The following is a 23,609-nucleotide window of genomic DNA, read 5'->3' on the forward strand; positions in this document are numbered from 1 at the left end:
TGTTTTGCACCTCGTTTGCCTGGGCAAACTGAGTCACACAGGGGAAGAACTGCTCCGTGTCCTTCAGCAAGAAATTGAATCCTGGCTTTCTCTGCGACAACTGAAAATCAGAACCATGGTGACCAACAACAGGAAGAACATTGTGTTGGCGCTGCATCAAGGAGGGCTGAGCCATGCGCCCTGCATGGCACATGTTTTAAGTCTGGTTGTCAAGCGGTTTCTGAAGTCTTCCACCCATCTGCAAGACATCCTAAAAATGGCCAGGAAACTTTGCATGCACGTCAGCCACTCGTATACCGCAAAGCACACCCTCCTTGAGCTGCAGCGGCAGAACGGCATTCCCCAACATAGGCTGATATGCAAAGTTTCCACCCGTTGGAATTCCACCCTCCATATGTTGGACTGACTATAAGAACAGAGAAAGGACGTGAACTATTTCCTGATGATCCAAGCGGACAGGAGTACTCCCCTGTGTAACTTTGATGTCAGCAAGTGGCAGCTCATGCGTGACACCTGCTGTTTGCTCAGGCTCTTTGAGGATGCCACCTTATTTGTCAGTCGCCAGGACTACGGGATGCACTACGTCATTCCAGGACATTGAAGCACAAGCAATGTGTAGTGAAATGGGTGATTTTGTTACACAGATGACAGGAGAGGAGGAGCAGCCAGATGAGCTACAGGGCGATGAAGAAGATGAGGCAGAGGACCCAAACACAATATGGCAGTATGCAGTGGAGATGGAGGCAGGGAGTCCCTCTAAGTCACTTGTGCAAATAGCCTGCTGCATTCTCACTTGCTTGGGTAATGATAGCTGAATTGTCACCATTCGGCAGAGGGAGGGATGACTTCTGGCTCTCCACCTTGTTGGATCCTCGCTACAGGTCCAAAATAGGGGCCTTTTTTACACCCCGTAAGAGGGAGGACAAACTGAACTACTATAGAGACATTCTATGTAGTCAGTTGGCCACTGCCTATCTGTGCCATCCTCTCGCAGGTCTGACCTGGGGGGCCCTCTGTGCTCACGTTCCACTGCCATGGCTGCTGGGGAGGGGTGGGGTGGCAGGAGCAGTACCAGCTTCATCAGGAGCAGCCTGAGTCTATAGTCACCGATGATCAGCTTTCTTCAGCCGCATAGTAAAGAAACTACTCACCAGTAGCTAGACATAGAGCAGAACCAGCAGGTTGTGGCATACTTGGAGTGCACCCTGCCAGACGACCTTGAAGATCCACAACTGGATGAGTTTGCCCTGGAAAAGCTGTCATGCCTGGCCAGTAATGTGGCATCAGAGCGGGTGTTTAGTGCAGTGGGGGGCCTCCTGATGCTGCCGCCACCTACAGACTCTGTCATTGGTCTACTCTGTGGTCTCCTCATGCTGCTGCCACCTCCACACTATGTCCCCATCTGACTAGTGATGAGTGGCAGGGGCTATATTCGAATTCGCAATATTTCACGAACATTTTGTAGAATATTCTTAATATATTTACAATTATTTTATTGAATACGATAAATCGGCAATGTAAAAATCGCGTAATGTGAATTCATAACGCGAAATACAGGCGTGGGTCACTTTGGCTAAACTTTTCAAGCTGGTATAAGTTTCCTGAGACTGGAGAAAATGGTTGGCACGGCAGAACATTAGAATAGCTTTATATGCAGATAGAGTCAAGTGCTCCAATATAATTGCGATTGCGCTAATCAGCAGTAATTAGAATATTTTTTGGCACTATGTGCAACTTCACATTTTAGCAGGTCTAACTACAGATTACTGAATGGTGCACTAAGTACAAGTTGTTGTGAACTTGACATTGCTTACTTCTCATTGGCCCACAAGCAAGAAGCAGAGAGGAATCATGTGTTCAGATGTAAAAAAAAATCACTATATTCGATATAATGAATATATAGCACTATATTCTAAATATTCGCAAATTCTCGAAGTGGCGATATTCGCAATAAAAAAATCGCTATTCGAATATTTGTGCTCAACACTTCTTACCACTCTGTGTTCTCCTGATGCTGCTGCCACCTCCATACTATGTCACCTTGTCCCTCTGTGTTCTCCTCATGTTGCTGCCACCTCCACACTGTGTCACCTTGCCACTCTGTGGTCTCCTGATGCTGCCGGCACCTCCACACTATGTCACCTTGCCACTTTGTGTCCTCCTGATGCTGCTTCCACCTCCACATTCTGACATTGTGCCACTCTGCGGCCTCCTGATGCTACCACCACCTACAGACTCTGTCATTGGGCCACTCTGTGGCCTCCTGATGTTGCCATCATTTCCAGACTCTGTCATTTGGCCACTCTGTGGTTTCCTCATGCTGCTGCCACCTCCACACTGTCACCTTGCCACTGTGTGGTCTCCTGATGCTGCTGCCACCTCCACACTATGTCACCTTTCCACTCTGCGGCCTCCTGATGCTGCCGCCACCTAAAGACTATATCATTGGAAATAATACATAAACTTCCAATTCCAGCTCACCTGGTTTATAGTTTATCTGTGTGCGTGGAACTAAAAGGTAGGTCCTTAAAGCATTCAAAAGAAGAAAAGGTTCCAGCACTGCAATTCAGTTGCGTTGAGTCTTTCTCTTTATTTCACATAACAATAAACCATGTGGGAACAGATCCTTATATCATGTGGTAGTTGACACTAAGTCATAACCCCTATGTCTCCTTGCCACTATGTGGCCTCCTCATGCTGCTGCCAACTCCACACTCTGTCATTGTGCCACTTTGTTGCCTCCTCATGCTGCTGCCGCCATCTCCACATTCTGACATTGTGTCACTCTGTGGCCTCCTTATGCTACCGCCACCTACAGACTCTGTCATTTGGCACTCTGTGGCGTCCTTATGCTACCGCCAGCTACAGACTGTCATTTGGCCACTCTGTGGTCTCCTCATGCTGTTGTCACCTCCACACTATGTCACCTTGCCACTCTGTGGTCTCCTGATGCTGCCATCACCTCCACACTATGTCACCTTGCCACTGTGTGGCCTACTCATGCTGCTGTCACCTCCACACTCTTTCATTATGCCACTCTGTGGGCTCCTGATGCTGCCGCCATCTCCACACTCTGTCATTGTGCCACTGTGCAGCCTCCTGATGCTGCCGACACCTACAGACTCTGTCATTGGGCCACTCTGTGGTCTCCTCATGCTGCTTTCACCTCACCACAATGTCATGAGAAGTCAACTCTGTGGACTTCTCATGCTGTTCCCACCCTCCCTACTTTATTGCTGGGCCACGATTTAGCCTTTTTGGCTTGGCTGACATCATCATTTATTTGACCCTTCCTCTGATCTGTCAGAAGGAAGGCAAAATGAGAACCACAACAGATCCTGTCTGTGTAGCAGCTGTGAGGCTTGTATGTTCCCATCAGAATTGGCTTTTGATAGAGAAAACACTGCCAGGGTCTTGAATGCAGTATACTTTGCAAAAAGGTCTAAACGCCCTCTGGTCCTCCTTAGCACAGACGCAGAAAAAGCCTTTGATAGGGTCAGCTAGGATTATATGAGAGAGGTTCTTTTAGCCTTTAACTTCCCTGACCCGTATATTAAAGCCATTCTATCTCTATATACACATGCCTCAGCCTCTATTATCATAAACGACACTTTATCCCCGTCCTTTATCATCCGTAATGGCACCAGACAGGGATGCCCCCTGTCCCCAGTAATTTTTGTGTTAGTTATGGAAACACTGTTGCAGGCACTCAGGAGAGAGAAAGGGATTGAGGGCATTAAAATGGGTCAACACAAACATAAAGTAGCTGCATTCGCAGATGACCTCCTTATATTGAATACTAACTCGGTTAAAGCCCTTCCTTTGATATACAAAATACTAGAACAGTTTAGTCTTCATTCCAACTTCAAGATTAACATGAGCAAGTCCCATATCTTTAGCATAGATCTCCCATCTCCACTTAGAAATCTATTGAAGGCCAGCTCTCCCTTTAACTGGGATACCCCCATATCACCTATATTGGTGTTAAGATTGGTCCAGATCCAACATCACTTTTCCACCTGAATTATACTCTCCTCCTTAAATCAATAATGGTTTGTCAGGAAAAATATGGTCACTTCCCTTGTCCTACCCAGACTGACATACCTCAACAGGTTCTACCTATTCCAATCCCAAAAACATACTATATTAAACTTAAACGTCAAATCAGCACATTTGTCTGGGCTGGGAAGAGGGCTCGACTGGCTCGCTCTGTTCTTTGTAGACCAAAGGTTAAGGGGGGGGGATTGGCTTACCTGATCCTGAGCTATACGGGAAAGCTGTCTTACTATCAAGGGTAGTTTACTAGCTAACAAGCCCTATACGGAAACCTTGGGTCTTCATGGAGCAAAGTGATCTCGGCTCAAGCTCCTCAGGCCTCTTGGTGGGAATGGGAAATTTCCCTGCCCAGGATAGACCTCTCAACCTGATTGTTAAGTCGACACTGTTAGCATGGAAATGGCTCAGTCATCACAATACGCTATACCCCTTCTGTCACCCCTGATTCAGATAAGAGACATCATGGCCCATGCTTCTTCTGACTTAAGGGATTGTTTACCTTATTCAATTAGGAACTCCACAGTTCCGATACTCTCCTTATATGGTGAAGAGGGTACAGTGTTAAACAATAAAGATATCTTGCATATTTTCCCGGATTGTAAACCCTTTCCTCCCCTACTGTCCTTTTTACGTTCTTTTATTGCTAAACATATTCTTTTATTGCTAAACATATTCCACTCTGAGTTGCAAATGTTAAAAAAGATTATTTGATTTTATCATCTCTATAGTTGAGCAAATATTTCAAAATTCTCAGTTGATTCAGTAACTTTTGAATCACTGATGTGCTATAAATCTGGTGAATTTATTCTGCCAGTTCGTTATAAGTATAATAAAAAAACATGTTGAATAAACCAGAAACTACATGCCATATTCGCTTTAATCACATGATGCTAAGGATAAGGAACACTTGTCTATACAGTAAGATGCCATTCAAATTTAAGGAAGTCCTCAGCTTCAGTTCAATCCAACATGAGTAAAATACAATAACTACAATAACAATATGATGACTAGATCTTTATCTGATGCGAGAAGCCATTTAGTAATTTTGTCTGATACTTTTAGACCATGACACAATATTGTATAACTGTACCTTAAAATAAATTTAAGACTGAATTTACACTGCACTGTCTATTTTGCATTTGTTATCCTGGTATATACACTATATCAAACATATCACAATCACCTTATTAAGGCCAAAAGAGTATTCTTTTGGGATCCATGGTCTTTGGTATATGTTGATATACCTATTTTTCAACTATATCAAATTACAGCCACATTACAGGGGTGCACTTACAGATAAAAGGTTTCTAACACCTGTAAACTTCCACTGCATTGGATTTATTATAGATTTCAATAGGACTTTCCTCCCTGTACAATAAGCTCCCCTACCCTAATGGTGGAAAATAAGATTTTATTGGGTAACTCAATAACAGCTTGAAAATTGTCATCTAGCAAAATCCCATGGATGATGTGCTTTCAGAATTTAATATACTGGACTCACATATCAGGGATGGACATTGGGGGAGGCTAACAAAAGGAAGCCCATTCTTAAGCCATTTCCTGGATGTGAATACATTATAGAATATATATATATATATATATATATATATATATATATATATATATACATACACACACACATTATAAGAGCTGAGCATATATCTAAATTACCCGTATGATGGATTTTCTCCATCACCATTCTAAACCAGCAGCTAACAAGGGTTGAAAACCACCTTTACAACATAATGAGTTCGTCTCTGCATGATATAGTCACCATATATGAAGACATGTTTACTAAGCTATGACTCTGACTAATAAAACAAGGCTGAAATAAATGGAAACATACCCAGTTTTGGCGAAATTAGTCCAGTATGTCATAACAACTGCACTGAGCATAACATCATTCTTTGAGAAGTTGCAGTTGAAAAGTTCTGTAGGACCAATCATCGGAATGCCAAATACATAGGGAACTTCATCTCCATGAGCAGAATCAGCCCAAGATGGTTTCATTTCACTTTGACAATGGTGGTAAAATGCATAGAAGTATGTTGGAGAACCATATCGAGCATGTAAATCAGCAGTTGCCACAGCAGGCGCCACCCATTGGTGATCAGTAAAAAGTGCAACCAATGTCTTTCTACGTGTTTCTGGATTTTCTTTATCAGCCCAATCAGTATACATGAACTTAATAGTTTCCCGAAGAGTATCCTTTCCTTCTGGATATCCATATAAATTGTCTACAAAGTTGGAGACTGAAAAGTCAAAGTCGCTTAACGATACACCATCTTCATTATCTACTATACCATCTACAAATTTTAAGCCTTCTCCTTGATTAACTCCAAGCATAATATCATAGTTAAGAAACTCCCCTTGTTCCATGAGTATCTGAGGGTCATCTGGAATGACATCACCATCAATGACTGGTCCAAAGGCAATGTGGTATGTAGCTGGTGTAATGGACTGTTGAATGAGTTCTTTGTACTCCTTCTCCCGAAGACAATCAACCAAGTCAATAGTATCCAGCATGTCACAACCCACTTTATCTGCCAATAACCTAGTATACTTGGCAGGCTGGTAGTTCACTGCCCAGCTGGAGAGAGCTGTTCCACTTTGTATGATTGCTTTTTGGAACAAACCTGCAGGTGCAAAATTTGTAAATGCAAATTAAAAACGTAAGAATCATAAAACAATGAAGCTTTTAAGAAGCAGATAGTATGTGCACTATATCTAGGCTTGCTGAATCAGAGTTCTTAGAACAATAATACCCATACACATGATTTCTTATTTAACACAATTGACTGTTATTTAAAAGATTGCAAAGTCTGAGCTGAAAATGGCTTGAACATCAGAGCCCGCTATAACAGATATCTAGAGTGGCCAGATAAGCATTTTACCAATTTAATTACAAGTTACATTGCAGTCACTGACAAAAACCACAGGGAAAATATACATTTGAAGAAATACATATATGAATCTATTTAACTCATATAAAAGCACAAGTTCAATAAAGATCAATAAGCTAAATGGTCTCAGTAGCTTTCTACACTTGCTATCAGGCAAATGCTTTAGTTAATACCAGTGTTTTTAATAGTGAAAAATATCAATTATACTTGAGTTTTATTATTTGGAACATTTTCTATATGTTAAGCTTCTGGCAAATGAAAGTAAGTGGGACAATCACAATATTGTTCACTGTTATAAAGCATTTATATTCAAATTGAATTCATATAGCTGGTCACGTTAGTACTAGTATTTTTTTTTTTTTACTTTCTTATCCCCTTAAAACAGTTGCCCTCATATCCATGGCTATGTTTGGTATTGTAGCACAGCTCCATTCAAGTCAACTAGACATAGCTATAATACCTACTAACTCTTACAGTATATTAAACCTTTAAATTGGATTCATACAGCAGGTCACGTTAATACTGGTATTTTTTTTTTTACTTTCTTTTCCCCAAAAAACAGTGGCCCTCATGCCAATGGCTGTTTGGTATTGTAGATCAGCTCCATTCAAGTCAATTAGATACAGCTATAATACCTGACTCTTACAGTATCTAAACCCTTTAAGGCCTCATGACTATGGCAGAGGTATCTGCAATGATAACTTGCATATAGACACAAAAATATTTTCATTATGTTTGAGAAATTAGTAGAAGGGTAAGGGGATATATATATATATATATATATATATATATATATATATATATATATATATATATATAGATAGTTGTTGCATATGGTATCATACACAAATTAAAGGTTCTATATCATCGCTCTGAAGAACCTAGAGATGATATGGAGCCATAATATGGCCATGTACAAAAGCCTTGTATACTGCAATAATGAAGTAAACAACAGTTTGCAGGAGGAAAAAAAATCAGGAATTGTGACTGCTATAAAAAAAACTACTGACAACCAATATGAATATTGATTTAACCACAGGAGTATAATGATTACTAATGATAACCAAAAAAATAGGGTACCCAATTATAAATACAAAAAATGAACAGAACTGGTGGGTAACCTCAAATAAGACTTAACTTTTAATACATCATTAAAAATACCCAAAAGGAGGCAAAAAGGTTGCTCACCACAGTACAAGACACTTATTACAAATCACTCAATGGTGAAAAAGTACAAAATTGCTATATGTAGTGCCAAAAAAACTAAACGGGAGCAAAGGAGTGGGAGAGGAAGGGAAACTGGGTCTCTTTCTCCTATTGATCTCTCGCTATATGTTACCACCTCCTAAGTTGTCCCTAGGTGTCCCTACGCTGCACCATGTGACTGACCAGTTTCATCAGAGAAAGGAACAAGCAAGGGAACTATGTTGGCACACTAGAGGAGTGATTTACAGAGGGGTTTGCCGCTGTGGAATCGAATATGTGGGTAAAACCACCAGAGAACTTCGAAGAAGAGTGGGTGAACACCTGGGGGATATGCGTCATAAAAGAGATACTCCTTTGGCCAAACATGTTGAATTTGTACATGGAGGTGACTTTTCTAAGGTATTGTTTATGGGGATTGAATCTATCTCCCCCCCCCCCCTTCAAAGAGATGGCGATTGGTAGAGGAGGGTACTGCAGAGGGAGACCTGGTGGATTTTTTAGCTAAATACTATGCAACCTAAGGGGTTAAATGACCAACTTCTCTTTGGTTGTTTTATTTGACTTCACCAGGTGCTCCCCCTGTGGTGCTGTCCAATGTTGGTGTTTCACCTCACTGGAATCCCTTTGATTCACTTTGCTATAAGGACTGTTAGGTCCTATTATATTGAGTATTCCTGCCATACTAAGCTTTTATTCAGAACTGGCAGTAGTTACTGTATACTACCTTGGTCAATTTGTGTTTGGATCGGTGCTGGAATATATTTAGCGCCACTTTGGAGAAACTGACAAGGATGCCTGTGACTTAACTGACATGCTCTCCCTTGTTTATCCACCCCTTGCAGCATCACTGAAGGGGAGTGCCTGGTATATTACAGACACTCCCTATATTGATCCTGTGATTGCTGCTTCGGCCCCCGTTTGATCACATGTGGCTTTCTAATCACATGACGGGTCATGTGCCGGATGGGATGCGGCTTATGTGCAATTTGTTTGCCTTTAAAAGGCTCATTTGCACACTAGCAAATACGCTGCTGCCACAAGCCCGGCTGGATGACTATCAGCTTCAAAGAAGCTGTGCTATGAGGATGAAACACTCCATTCGTCTGATCAGATGGAGCCTCTGCCACTGCTGCTAAGCTAAGTTTTGGCTGATGTTTGCACTTTATCTCTTGACTATTCTGCTTTGTGCACTTTATATATTGAGTACTTTGTATTGCTGTACTTTATCTATTCAAGTCCCCTGATGAATTGGCCCTAGGCCAATGAAACGCGTTGGGCAGTGTGTTTTTGGAGTATAGCTGTATTTTTCTTGCTATTGTGGGCTCATTTATAGTATTTCCCTTAGTGTACCAACATAGTTCCCTCGCGTGCTCCCTTCTCTGACGAAACTGTGCAGTCACATGGCGCATCGTAGGGACACCTAGGGACAACTTAGGAGAAAGAGACCCAGTCTCCCTTCCCCTCCCACTCCTTTTCTTCTCGTTTAGGTTTTTTGGCATTACATATAGCAATTTTGTACTTTTTCACCATTAAGTGATTTGTAATAAGTGTCCTGTACTGTGGCGAGCGACCTTTTTGCCACCTTTTGGGTATTCTTAATGATGCATTAAATGTTAAGTCTTATTTGAGGTTACCCACCAGTTCTGTTCATTTTTTGACAACCAATATGAAAATAAGAAAAAGATATTAAAAATATAGTGATGCATTACACTGTTTTAACCATTTAGTGTAATTACAATTTTAAAAGTTACGGTATATTTTCCACAATTCATTTTTATTTACATTAAATAATTTAAAAATTTAACTTTCTTGTATATTCAGTACAATATACATCTTTAGGTTTAGGATGCATAATTTAGGGCATCAGCTACAGTTAAAGCAAAAGTTTGATTCAAGAAAACAAAACATCAATTGGGGAACAAACAAAATAAAAAATAAATGATATACTCTTGAAAAGTTGTAAACTTTCTCATATCACTAAATCGATTTATTTTCTAATTTGCATTTAAAGGGGTTGTATATTGCAAAGATATTGATCAGCTATCTTCAGAGTAAGTCATCCATATCAGAACAGAAGAGATCAGACTCCCGCCATTCCCTCCTGATTAGCTGTTTGAATGGGTAGTGATACGTGTGAAAGCACTGCTTCTGCTTCAAAATTATCTACTATGCGCCATCTGATTTCCAGCTAAAATACAGTTGTAATTACAACTACTCATTCCATTTACTTGAATAGGATGAGTACTTGTAATTACACTGCACGGCCTCTAAAAGGAAGATAACACATAGGTAATTTTGAAGCAGAAGCAGCACTCCCATGAGTGCCACTATCTCTAAGCTAATTGTTGAGCGTGCCAGGAGTCAAACCCCCACAGTTGTGCCGTTCAAAGATATTGATGACCTGAGGATTGTTCATCAATATATTTGCACAGCACAACTTCTTTGAAATGTTGCTTGTATACTATACTAGGAACCAGTGGAAACCCCTCTTTCTTTTCTTGATTGACATGATCAGGCAATTGTGATTTTAAATTCTGCCGGATATATTTTTCACAATACATATTCAGGCCCCACCAGAAATCATCATATGACATGACATAGATGGCAGGAGGTTCACAAGAGTATAAGCACTGCAAAATATAAAAATTTTCATTTTTTGTGTAATGATTTAGTTTGTAAATTGCCCAGAAAAGAGTGTATGCATGTCGATTTGTTGTAAAGCTGTCATTTTGTCAAAGTCCTACTGCAGAAAATCTTTTGTATAATCCCAAGCTGCCATGCAAGCACACTGAGAATCAAGCAGATTGAAAATCAATCACCCAGCACCTGCTACTACTATTCTGTGTGAGTTATTCTTATCAGACGCAGGCAGCTCACTCCATAAGACGGCATGATATACTTCTGCCTGAATTTCAAGGTTCATATCTGACAGTATAGTAAAAAAAAAGTGCATGTACCATACTGAACCTCAGCAGAAGAATATTTTATAAAACATATATATAATTAACCATTCCAAACAAGTAACTATTCACTTCTGAATATATATAATTTGCAGGTATATACTCAGCTTCTGTAGCATAGCTTAAAGGGGGTGGTTGGTTATATGCTCTGTCTGGTGCAAAGCTGGGAGGCAGCTGATATGAAGAAAAACAACCTTAGTGTGCTAACCAGTTACCAAAATTAGAAATCAAGCTGCAATGTAAATGTAACAGATAGGTTTGTATTAAAACTTTCCCATTTTTTTCTAGAGATTAAAAACTTTTGTAATTTTTTGGATGCTAATTGCTGGTATTCTAACATCTTTTAAAGTGAATGTCAACTTCACCTCTAAAATCATGACCTCTTTGTGGTACTTTAGGAGTTGGATTTAAAAAAATTAAAAAAACACTTCTTAAAAAAAGTTTTTTTTTAAAACTTCTTCTGAAAGGTCACTTTAGATGATCCTTAACAATTCTGCAAATCACTTTAATTACCATTTTCATTTTATCCACCTTAAAAACACTTTTGAAATCTCTTCCATTAGGGATCTCCCTTCTAATGATTTTGCTGTCTAATCACTGTTACTAGGTGAATCTCATCCTTACCAACAAGGGGAGCTAGACAAAGTGCATGTGTGAGCCCTAATGGGCAGGGTCCTCTCTCCTTCTATACCAGTCTCTAAATTGTCTTGTTCATGCTTTTCATGCAATTGTCTGTAATATGAATGTATACCCCTTATCATATGTATGGCAAATTTGAAATCTCAAAGCCAACTTATTTAACTTGGTCATTTTATGCACTATTGAATATGTCACAGCTGGTATTAATGGATTTAAAGCAAGCTCTATTTAAGAGAGGAAAAAAAAGGTGTAATGTATTTTTTATGTTTTATGGATCACATAAAGTTTCATGGGAATCTTCAAGTTCCTATCTTAATAACTGGGTAGAACTAAGTAACAGACTACCCTATTCTAACCACCAAAACAATAAAAACTTGACAATTCTAGAGGCCAAGTTGACAGCCTTTGATATAAAAATACAATAAGAATAGATGCTGAAACTTATAGTAAAATTTGACTTTTTTTTTTTATTAGTGTTGAATTAGATCACATTCTCTAATATTTGACATTTATAGCAAATCCAGCACTGAGACTATACCTATCTACAAAGTGAGGGTCATCTGACCCCATCCCAACCGGGTAAAGGATTATTGGAGAGGTGGCCACATAGTTTTCTCCATACACATACTAGAGTAGGCCCCTTTCACAAGAGCGTGACGGATTAGGTCCGGATGCATTTAGGGTGCGTTCAGTGAAACTCTCACTATTTTACAAGTTGTTCAGCGTTCAGTTGTTCAGTTTTTTCCGCGCGGGTGCAATGCTTTTTGATGCGTTTTTCACGCGCGTGATAAAAAAACTGAAGGTTTACAAACATCTCTTAGCAACCATCAGTGAAAAACGCATCGCACCCGCACTTGCTTGCAGATGCAATGCGTTTTTCATGCAGCCCCATTCACTTCTATGGGGCCAGGGCTGCGTGAAAAACTATTAATATAGAACATGCTGCGATTTTTACACAACGCGGAACTGATGCGTGAAAAACAACGCTCATGTACACAGACCCATTGAAATGAATGGGTCAGGATTCAGCGCTGGTGCTATGCGTTCCCGTCACGCATTGCACCCGCGCGGAAAACTAGCTTGTGTGAAAGGGGCCTAACCGAAACAGCTGTCACAGGACTACCATTCTGTGGATAAATGCAAACCTCAGAAGTGAAACCCTGAAATATCAGCCATTTAGGTCCCTTTCACACGGGAATTGCGGGAAAAGGTGCCGGTGCGTTGCGGGAACATGCACAATTTTTCCGCACGAGTGCAAAACATTGTAATGCGTTTTGTACTCGCGTGAGAAAAATCGTGCATGTTTGGTACCCAAACCCGAACTTCTTCACAGAAGTTCGGGCTTGGGATCGGTGTTCTGTAGATTGTATTATTTTCCCTTATAACATGGTTATGAGGGAAAATAAAAGCATTCTGAATACAGAATGCATAGTACAATAGGGCTGGAGGGGTTAAAAAAAAATAATTATAATTAAACTCACCTTAGTCCACTTGATCGCGCAGCCCGGCTTCTCTTCTGTCTCCTTCTTTGCTGATTGCAGGAAAAGGACCTGTGGTGACGTCACTCCGGTCATCACATGGTCCATCACATGATCCATCACCATGGTAAAAGATCATGTGATGGATCATGTGATGACTGGAGTGACGTCACCACAGGTCCTTTTCCTGCAATCAGCAAAGAAGGAGACAGAAGAGAAGCCGGGCTGCGCAATCAAGTGGACTAAGGTGAGTTAAATTTTATTTTTATTTTTTTAACCCCTCCAGCCTTTTTTTACTATGTATTCTGTATTCAGAATGCTATTATTTTCCCTTATAACCATGTTATAAGGTAAAATAATAATGATCGGGTCTCCATCCCGATCGTCTCCTAGCAACCGTGCGTGAAAATCGCACCGCATCCGCACTTGCTTGCGGATGCTAGAGATTTTCACGCAACCCCATTCATTTCTATGGGGCCTGCGTTAAGTGAAAAACGCACAAAGAGGAGCATGCTGCGATTTTCACGCAAAGCCAAAGTGATGCGTGAAAATCACTGCTCGTGTGCACAGCCCCATAGAAATGAATGGGTCCAGATTCAGTGCGGGTGCAATGCGTTCAACTCACACATCACATCCGCGCGGAATACTCACCCGTGTGAAAGGGGCCTAATGGAGTATCCTGTAATTATGACGTAAATGTTTAAAATGAGAATGCCCCTTAAATGTTTAATGTAAAAATATGTTAAAATTAAATTAAAATATCAAACTGCATATGTAAATTGTTTGATGTCGTTTTTTGTGCTGAATGGATTGAAGTCAGAAATAAACATGAAGTCAGAAATTGGGACGATTTCTCAAGACTGGTGGTTTCCTATGCTAGTCTGGATCTTCTTTGTGTTGGACACATACCTCTTAAATAAATTAGCCACTCTGCACTCCAAAAACTCAAATCTATGCCAACTAGGGGCTGGTGTAGACTTGAGCTATAATTTACTTCAGTTTCTTGTTAAGATTATAGCAAAACTGATGAGCCAAGAGAGGCTCTGCCCTTCTTGAGAAGCCCCAACCCTTTTGCGACCAGCAAAAGTGATGAGAAGCACTAATAGTTTTGGCACAAATATGAGATGCACTATAATTTGTGACTTTTTAACACCATTTAGATACAGATTTAGTTTTACTTTTTTATATTTGGACATTACATACAGTACAGACCAAAAGTTTGGACACACCTTCTCATTCAAAGAGTTTTCTTTATTTTCAAGACTATGTAAATTGTAGATTCACACTGAAGGCATCAAAACTATGAATTAACACATGTGAAAATATATACATAACAAACAAGTGTGAAACAACTGAAAATATGTCATATTCTAGGTTCTTCAAAGTAGCCACCTTTTGCTTTGATTACTGCTTTGCACACTCTTGGCATTCTCTTGATGAGCTTCAAGAGGTAGTCCCCTGAAATGTTTTTCACTTAACAGGTGTGCCCTATCAGGTTTAATAAGTGGGATTTCTTGCCTTATAAATGGGGTTGGGACCATCAGTTGCGTTGAGGAGAAGTCAGGTGGATACACAGCTGATAGTCCTACTGAATAGACTGTTAAAATTTGTATTATGGCAAGAAAAAAGAAGCTAAGTAAAGGAAAACAAATTGCCATCATTACTTTAAGAAATGAAGGTCAGTCAGTCAGCCGAAAAATTGGGAAAACTTTGAAAGTAAGGGCTATTTGACCATGAAGGAGAGTGATGGGGTGCTGCGTCAGATGACCTGGCCTCCACAGTCACCAGACCTGAACCCAATCGAGATGGTTTGGGGTGAGCTGGACCGCAGAGTGAAGGCAAAAGGGCCAACAAGTGCTAAGCATCTCTGGGAAGTCCTTCAAGACTGTTGGAAGACCATTTCAGGGGACTACCTCTTGAAGCTCATCAAGAGAATGCCAAGAGTGTGCAAAGCAGTAATCAAAGCAAAAGGTGGCTACTTTGAAGAACCTAGAATATGACATATTTTCAGTTGTTTCACACTTGTTTGTTATGTATATAATTCCACATGTGTTAATTCATATTTTTGTTGCCTTCATAGTCATGAAAATAAAGAAAACTCTTTGAATGAGAAGGTGTGTCCAAACTTTTGGTCTGTACTGTATGTTTAACAGTACAGTAAAAAAAATCTACAAGTTGTCTAGGACACATGCATGTTATGTAACAGGTTATTGCATTTTATTTATAGAATATGCTGATTCGGTCATTTGGGCAGTCTGTGTTTAATGTAATTTCAATAATAATATTATTTATATTTTTAAGAACACATTTACAAATTACAGAACCCCTTTAAATATGATTTTGTATAACAAAATAAATCATATTTGGCAGATTTCTATAGGCATTTAGGAACAGCTGCTGACATTTCAAAATAATACATCTATTGAATACATTTAAAAATGAATAAATTAGTTTTTCTATTTAATTAGTGTAAAATTCTATATAAAAGGGCATTAAACATACTCTATATAATACAATTCGGCAATGTTATTAATGCGTTCAGTAGTTTTATATGCAAAAAAGGAAGACCTTTGAAAAATGCAGAGGAAGCTTGCTGCCTAATTATCTCTTCTGTAATGACTATTATGAGACAATCTAAATATTACCACCTCATATAACTAAAAAAATGTATGTAACTGAAAAGGCATAGATAGATAATTGATTGTCTTAAAGGAAAAATTTATAAACTGTATTAACCCCTTAAGGACCCTCACCGTACATATACAGCGCTGGTGGACGTGACATAAGGATCAGCGCCTCACATGTATAGCCTATCAGCAGCACGAACCCAGCAGTCACTGACAGCCAGGCCCCTGCTGCATACACCAGCATCGGTAAAAACACAGATGCTGGCGAGTTAACCCCTTTTGTGCCATGGTCAAAGCTGACCACGGCAATCAGAGGGTTCGCGGAAGGTACTGGTGCCCTCCGCTTCCCCATAGGGTCCCTGCGCAAAAAATAAGCCCTCTAAATAAAACAATTGGGCAAAATATGGAAACACAAAAAAACGATTTTCTTTGTTTAAAAAATGCTTTTATTGTGTTCAAAAAGTAGTATGCCCCCCAAAATAGTATCAATCAAACTGTCACCTCATTCCGCAGAAAAAAAGCCTCTAAATAAAACAATTGGGCAAAAAGTAAAAAAAAATATCAAAATATGGAAACACTAAAAAATTATTTTCTTTGTTTAAAAAATGCTTTTATTGTGTTAAAAGTGAAACTAAAAAAAGTAGACATATTAGGTATTGCCATGTTCGTAACAACCAGGTCTATTATCACATTACCTAACCCCTCAGGTGAACACCTTCAAAAAAGAAAATATAAATGTTGTCAAAAAAAGCAATTTTTTGTCATGTTACATCACAAAAAGTGCAACTACAAGCAATAAAAAAGTTGTGTGCCCCCCAAAATAATACCAATCAAACCGTCACTTCATCCCGCAAAAAATTAGCCCCTACATAGAACAATCAGGCAAAAAGTAAAAAAAAAACTATGGCTCTCAGAATCTGGAGACACTAAAATGATTTTTTTTTGTTTCAAAAATGTTTTTATTCTGTAAAACTTAAATAAATAAATAAAAATGTATACATATTAGGTATTGACACCGTACCAAAAAATGAATTAAAAATGGTGTACAAAAGGTGTAATACCAAGCAATCAAAATGTCATACTCACCCCAAAATAGTACCTATTAAACTGTTGTCTCATTCCACAAAAAATGAAACCCTACCTAATACAATCAGCCAAAAAAATAAATAAAAATATGGCTCTCAGAATATGGAGACAATAAAACATGATTTTTTTTGTTTCAAAAATGCTTTAATTGTGTAAAATGTAATAAATAAAATAAATAAAAAAGGATACATATTAGGTATTGCCACATCCGTAACAACCTGCTATATAAAAATATCACATGACACCATAAAAAAATATAAAATAAAAACGGTGTCAAAAATGCCATTTTTGATCACCTTACATCATAAAAATTTATTAAAAGGGCATATGCACCCTAAAATAGTACCAATCAAACCATCATCTCATACAAAAAAAAATGAGCCTCTACATAAGACAGTCGCCCCAAAAAAACAAAAACATGGCTTTCGGAATATGGAGACACTAAATTTTTTTTTGTCATATTTGGTATTGTCGTGTCCGTAACAACCTGCTCTATAAAAATACCACATGATCTAACCTATCAGATGAACATTGTAAATAGCAAAAAATAAAAAGGATGCCAAAACAGCAATTTTTTGTTACCCTGCCTCACAAAAAGTGTAATGTAGAGCAACCAAAAATCATATGTAGCCTAAAATAGTACCCACAAAACTGCCACCTTATCCCGTTGTTTCCAAAATTGGGTCACTTTTTTTGGGAGTTTCTACTCTAGGGGTGCATCATGGGGTCTTCAAATATGAAATGGCAACTTAAAATTATCCCAGTGAAATCTGCCTTCCAGCAACCATATGGCATTCCTTTCATTTTGCGCCCTGTCGTGTGCCCGTATAGCAGTTTACGTCCACATATGGGGTGTTTCTTTAAACTAAAGGATCAGGGTAATCAATATTGAGTTTTGTTTGGCTGTTAACACTTGCTTTGTTACTGGAAAATGGATTAAAATTGAAAATCTGCCAAAAAAGTGAAATTCTGAAATTTCATCTACATTTTTCTCTAATAATTGTGGAACACCTAAAGGATTAAAAAAGTTTGTAAAATCAGTTTTGAATACCTTGAGGGGGGTAGTTTCTAAAATGTCATTTATGGGTGGTTTCTATTATGAAAATTTAGTTTTGGAAATTTTCTTAAATTATTCACAAATTTCTTCTAAACTTCTAAGCCTTCTAACGTCCCAAAAATAGAAAATGTAATTTACAAAATGATCCAAACATGAAGTAGACATATGGGAAATATAAAGCAATAACTATTTTAGGAGGTACCACTATCTGTTTTAAAAGCAGAGGAATAGAAATTTAGAAAATTGCAATTTTTTCCAAATGTTTGGTAAATTTTGTATTTTCTATAAATAAAAATGAAATATTTTCACTCAAATTTACCACTGTCATGAAGTACAATATGTGACGAGAAATTAATCTCAGAATTGCTTGGATAAGTAAAAGCATTTTAAAGTTATCACCACATAAAGTGACACATGTCAGATTTGCAAAAAATGGCCTTGTCCTTAAAGGGGTTATCCTATCTTAGATATTGGGGGCCAGGGCCATCTTTAATATTGATTGGACCCTGGTCAAAAATTTACTTGGGCCCCCTGGATCCCGCCTTCCCACACCTTAGCAGGCAATCACGCCCTCCACCACAACACACACACAAAAATTCCACACATCTGGTAGAGTACAGTGAATGACTGTAAATACTTCCAGTTCTGAAGACTCCAGCGGCTCAGGATCAGTGCTTTGGGCAGCTGGGCTCAGGCTGGAAGTGGGCCCTGCTCTGCAGGAAGGAGACCAGGGCTCGGCTCACCCTAGCATTACAGTGCACCCCAGCACCCCACAGTATGCAGTATAGCACCCTATAGTATACAGCAACCCACAGTATGCAGTATAGCACCCTATAGTATACAGCACCACACAGTATGCTGTATAGCACCCCACACTATACAGTACCCCACAGTATATAGTAGAGCAGTATAGCAGTCCACAGTATACAGCACCCCACAGTATACAACACCTCACAGTATACAGTAGAGCAGTATAGCACCTCACCGTATACAGCACCCCAAACTATACACAATACAGCACTCCACACTATACAGTACAGCAGTATAGCACTCCACACTATACAGCACCCACAGTATACAGTATACAGCCCCCCACAGTATACAGTACAGCAGTATAGAACTCTACAATATACAGCACCCACAGTATACAGTATACAGCCCCCCACACTATACAGCCCCCCACACTATACAGGCCCCCACACTATACAGGCCCCCCACACTATACAGTCCCCCCACACTATACAGGCCCCCACAGTATACAGGCCCCCACAGTATACAGGCCCCCACACAGTATACAGGCCCCCACACATTATACAGCCCCCCCACACAGTATACAGCCCCCCCACACAATATACAGCCCCCCACAGTATACAGCCCCCCACAGTATACAGGCCCCCCACACTATACAGGCCCCCACACTATACAGGCCCCCCACACTATACAGGCTCCCCACAGTATACAGCCCCCCCACAGTATACAGCCCCCCACAGTATACAGGCCTCCCACGGGATACAGGCCCCCCACAGTATGCAGCCCCACACAGTATACAGCACCCCACTATACAGTAGTTTACAGTATATTAGCATAACAGCCCCTGTCACCTTTTTCTGATGTAATCTTCACAAAAAAAGCTCCACAGTTAAGGCAAACTTTTCCTGCAACACTCCTGATAGGACCTTGATGACCTCATAGTCATGTGACCAGTAATATTGCTAGTTTACTGGTCACATGGTGATGATCACAGCTAAGGTTCTAGATCACAGCTGACAGCCTGACACCCGGGGCAGTGGCTAGCAGGACTCAAGAGGCAGATGCCTTGGGCCCCCCAGGAGCAACTGGGCCCGGGGCAGCTGCCCCTTTTGCCCCTTGGTAAAGACGGCCCTGTTGGGGGCATATCACTAGGATATGCCCCCATTGTCTGATAGGTGCAGGTACACCTCTGGGACCCGCACCTACAAGGAAAACTGAGCCGGGGAGAGTTGTGGCTGGAGGACCTCGGGTTTCCGGGGTCCTTCCACCACCAGGCGCAGCTCCCAGCCTCTCCCATTGAAGTGAATGGGAGCGCACCATGCATGCGCGGCCACCGCTCCCATTCATTTCTTAACTTTCTTCGTTCCGTTCTCCTTGTAGGTGCGGGTCCCAGAGGTGGGACCCACACCTATCAGACAATGGAGGCATAGCCCAGAGATATGCCTCCATTGTTTAAGATGAGATAACCCCTTTAAGGTGAAAAATGGCAGGGTCCTGATGGGGTTATTAATATATCATGGAGATATGAGAAATAGAAGTTTCTGATCTTGTACCACATCTGATTTCCTGAATGAAAAAATGCTTAAAGGGAATCTCTAGACTTTGACCAATTGTTTAATTCCAGTTTTTACGTTAAAGAGGATTTATTATCTCTACTGAATCAAAAAATTATATTCCCTATAAAACTGCCCTGGTGGGCATGACTATCACGGTACTCAGCCACTCCCCTGTTTTTTCATTTTAACACCTTGGACTTCCTCTTCCTTTCCTCCTTTCGGGTGAGCCCAGCTGCTAAAGAAGCATAGCTTTTTCGTCCTGCAGGCCATAGCCTTCGTCATGTGGGCTCCTTCTGGCTCTTAAAGAGCAATGTTCCCTAGACTATGGCTGGTCACCCAGTATAGGCACCTGGATTAAGCTCTTAGGTATAAGCATTTCAGATACCTTCAGCCAACTATCAACTATCTAATAAAGACACCCATACTTTAATGTCTTGCAAAGACTCTCCTATTATAAATATAAATTGGCTGGGAGATCCTGCTGTTACCTAAGGTTTTTTATTGCATATGTTGCGAATGCTAATTGTTTTTACACTTAATTCACCTGTCACCATATTTTTTCCATTCAGGTACAGGCCAAATGGGTGGAAATGACAAGGGTCATTGCAACCAAAAAACAAATTTGTGTATAGCCAACATGATTTTTAAATTGTTAAGTGGTGGCTTGATTTTATGACTGTCGGCTTTGTGGTTTTCAAGAAGAATCAACTTGATATTATACTGAAATTATTAATCAAGTTTTAGTTAATTCTAATTTTCAGTGATCTAATTTCAAATTTGAGTTAGAAGAAAAAAATCCAAGCTATGCATTATGAAGCTTCCTGTAAGCTCTGAGTCAGCATAGCCATACAACTTGCTCCCACTGCTCATTCCTCATCGGCTTCGTATGACCTCACCGTACAGATCAAGCCGGGCCTTCATTAAGCACTCAGCCAAATTATCAAGAGATCTGTTCAGCTATAGATGTTCAACTGCACAGTTCTCCCAACAGATGTGTCCACCCTTACCTTTATTTTAATATGGTTAAAGAAGTTGTCCACCTTACCATGGTTTGCCGCACTTTTAAACCGTTTACAGCTCTTGTGGGAAACTTGTGATAAGATAAACCCCATTAAGGAATACATTTTATCATGAAACAGATTCAATACAATATTGCAAAACATTAGCAAAACCGTGTAAGGTTGTCCATAATACAGATATACAGCTTAAATTTTTAATGACAAAGTATTATGAAATTGTGTTTTTTTTCAAATCTGGTAATCTCCCGCCATGCATTCTCACAATTTGTGGAGTCAAAAGCATAGGTAAAGAAGGACATATCTGTATCTCATCCATGACCTGATCTCTAGAAACAGTGCACAGAGAAAATAGGAAGCTGAAACATTAGTGGATAGAGAGGGACATGGATACTGTTCTCTTTAAATTGGGAAATCTAGAACTACAGGACTAAAAATATTGCTATACAGTACATAATCAAATCATTAGACATGATTACATAGAATAGATAATGGGATTATAATAACATCCCTGAGATCTAGGGCAGAGAAAAGTGTCTAAATTGTGTGATGGTTGGTCTTCTAAGAAAAGAGGTCTATTATCAGCATCATTACTGATCTACTGCAGAGAAAAGGTCAATGCTAAGATCCTTAGTTCACTATGGAAGAGAATGGGTTATTATTATTACCGTATCAATACCTGATGGTATAAAACAGAAAAGGGGTTAGTGCCAAAATCACTGGTTCTCTTGGAAGGAGAAATTATTACTGTAGAAACAAAGTAGTGGGTCCAGCACTCGCGTCTTGAATAAAAGCATTTTTTATTTTATTTCAAATATTTTTTTTAAAAAGTCCAAAAAAGGCACAAAGCAGGATATCTCTCCACATCAGTTAGCGTGTTTCAGACTGTACTCAGTCCTTATTCACAACATATTGTTTTACAGTCCGAAACGCGTTGACTGGTTTGGGGAGATGAAAAAGGAAGGGAGGATAGCACTCCTGGTTTGGTGAGCAATGGGTGCACGTCTCTGGGGGAGTGGTAAATTCCCCCACAGGGATCAAACAATCAGCAATAATAGAAAAAAAATCAGGGATCTAACAGCCAAAACATTGCATCTTGAATAAATCTTCACTTGAGGATGTGTTCTCTACATCCGAATTTTTCTATTTTTTGTGTAGGGAGATGTCTTGCTGTGGGATTTTTGGGACTTTTTAAAAAATATTTAAAATTAAAATATTGCAGTTTTATTCAAGACCAGAGTGCTGGACCAACTACTTTGTTTCTACAGTGGATTCATTTATCCTAAGGATCCGTGCACTGAGGACTGTGGTCTAGGCAAGGTTGCTAATCCCTTAACCAAATTAAAGCAAAGGTAAGGGTGGACATGTCTGTGGGGAGAACTGTGCAGTTGAATATGTTAATTTTATTCTGCAGACTGTAATGATTATGGTGCTTTTGTGCTATGTGCTTTTGCACAATAAAACACTTTTTTTTGCAAACTAACTTTTGTTCACTACCTAGACATTTGAGTGCTAAATGGTTTTCATTGGTTCTATTTTTGGGTGCATTGATTATTTTTTATTTCTGTTAGGTGGACTAAAAAAGCTATGTTTTTATGATTGTGTGGGAATAATCACATATTTTTGCAATTGTATATAATGAGACATTAGGGATGTTACTATACCAATTATGCACTGTATATTGTTTATTAAAAAATAAATCTGTTTAAAGGAAAGTTTTTTTTTACTTGATTTTATATATATATATATATATATATATATATATATATATATATAGTGAGACCGTGTCAGCTCTGTAATAAACTCATGAGGGTGACAAACCAAGCGCTGTTGTCCTGGGTCTGGCAGAATAAGGGGAAGACTGTAGGCCAGGATGATACCCGTTCACGAGCATCTGGATGTGATGCTAGTGTTCACCCCTACGGGCTTGAACAAAGGGGGGGTGGTATGTGAGATAGTGACAGATCTCACAGAGGTGACTGGCAAGGAAGGGGTGGATAGTGCAGTCCACACCCCTATACCACTAGGTGTACAATTAGTCTGGGGATAACAACACAGCCCCAGACTGTCAGTCAGGAAAAGGCCTCATGCACACGACCGTTTTTTTAAGGTCCGCAAAAACGGGGTCCGTAGGTCCGTGATCCGTGACCGTTTTTTTCGTCCTTGGGTCTTCCTTGATTTTTGGAGGATCCACGGACATGAAAAAAAAGTCGTTTTGGTGTCCGCCTGGCCGTGCGGAGCCAAACGGATCCGTCCTCAATTACAATGCAAGTCA

At 39.8% G+C, this 23,609-nt stretch overlaps 1 protein-coding gene across 2 annotated transcripts in view; it reads right to left on the reverse strand.

Annotated features, from left to right (window-relative positions):
• Window positions 1–23,609, reverse strand: part of NLGN4X (neuroligin 4 X-linked) — a 378,225-nt gene that overhangs the window by 35,821 nt on the left and 318,795 nt on the right. For both annotated transcript variants that reach the window (XM_040421828.1, XM_040421827.1), the window contains one exon: window positions 5,903–6,692. In XM_040421828.1, the coding sequence (XP_040277762.1) occupies window positions 5,903–6,692 (790 nt within the window). The remainder of the gene's footprint in view (window positions 1–5,902; window positions 6,693–23,609) is intronic.

The sequence above is a fragment of the Bufo bufo genome, chromosome 3 (assembly GCF_905171765.1).
Source record: "Bufo bufo chromosome 3, aBufBuf1.1, whole genome shotgun sequence".
NCBI classification, from domain to species: Eukaryota; Metazoa; Chordata; class Amphibia; order Anura; family Bufonidae; genus Bufo; species Bufo bufo.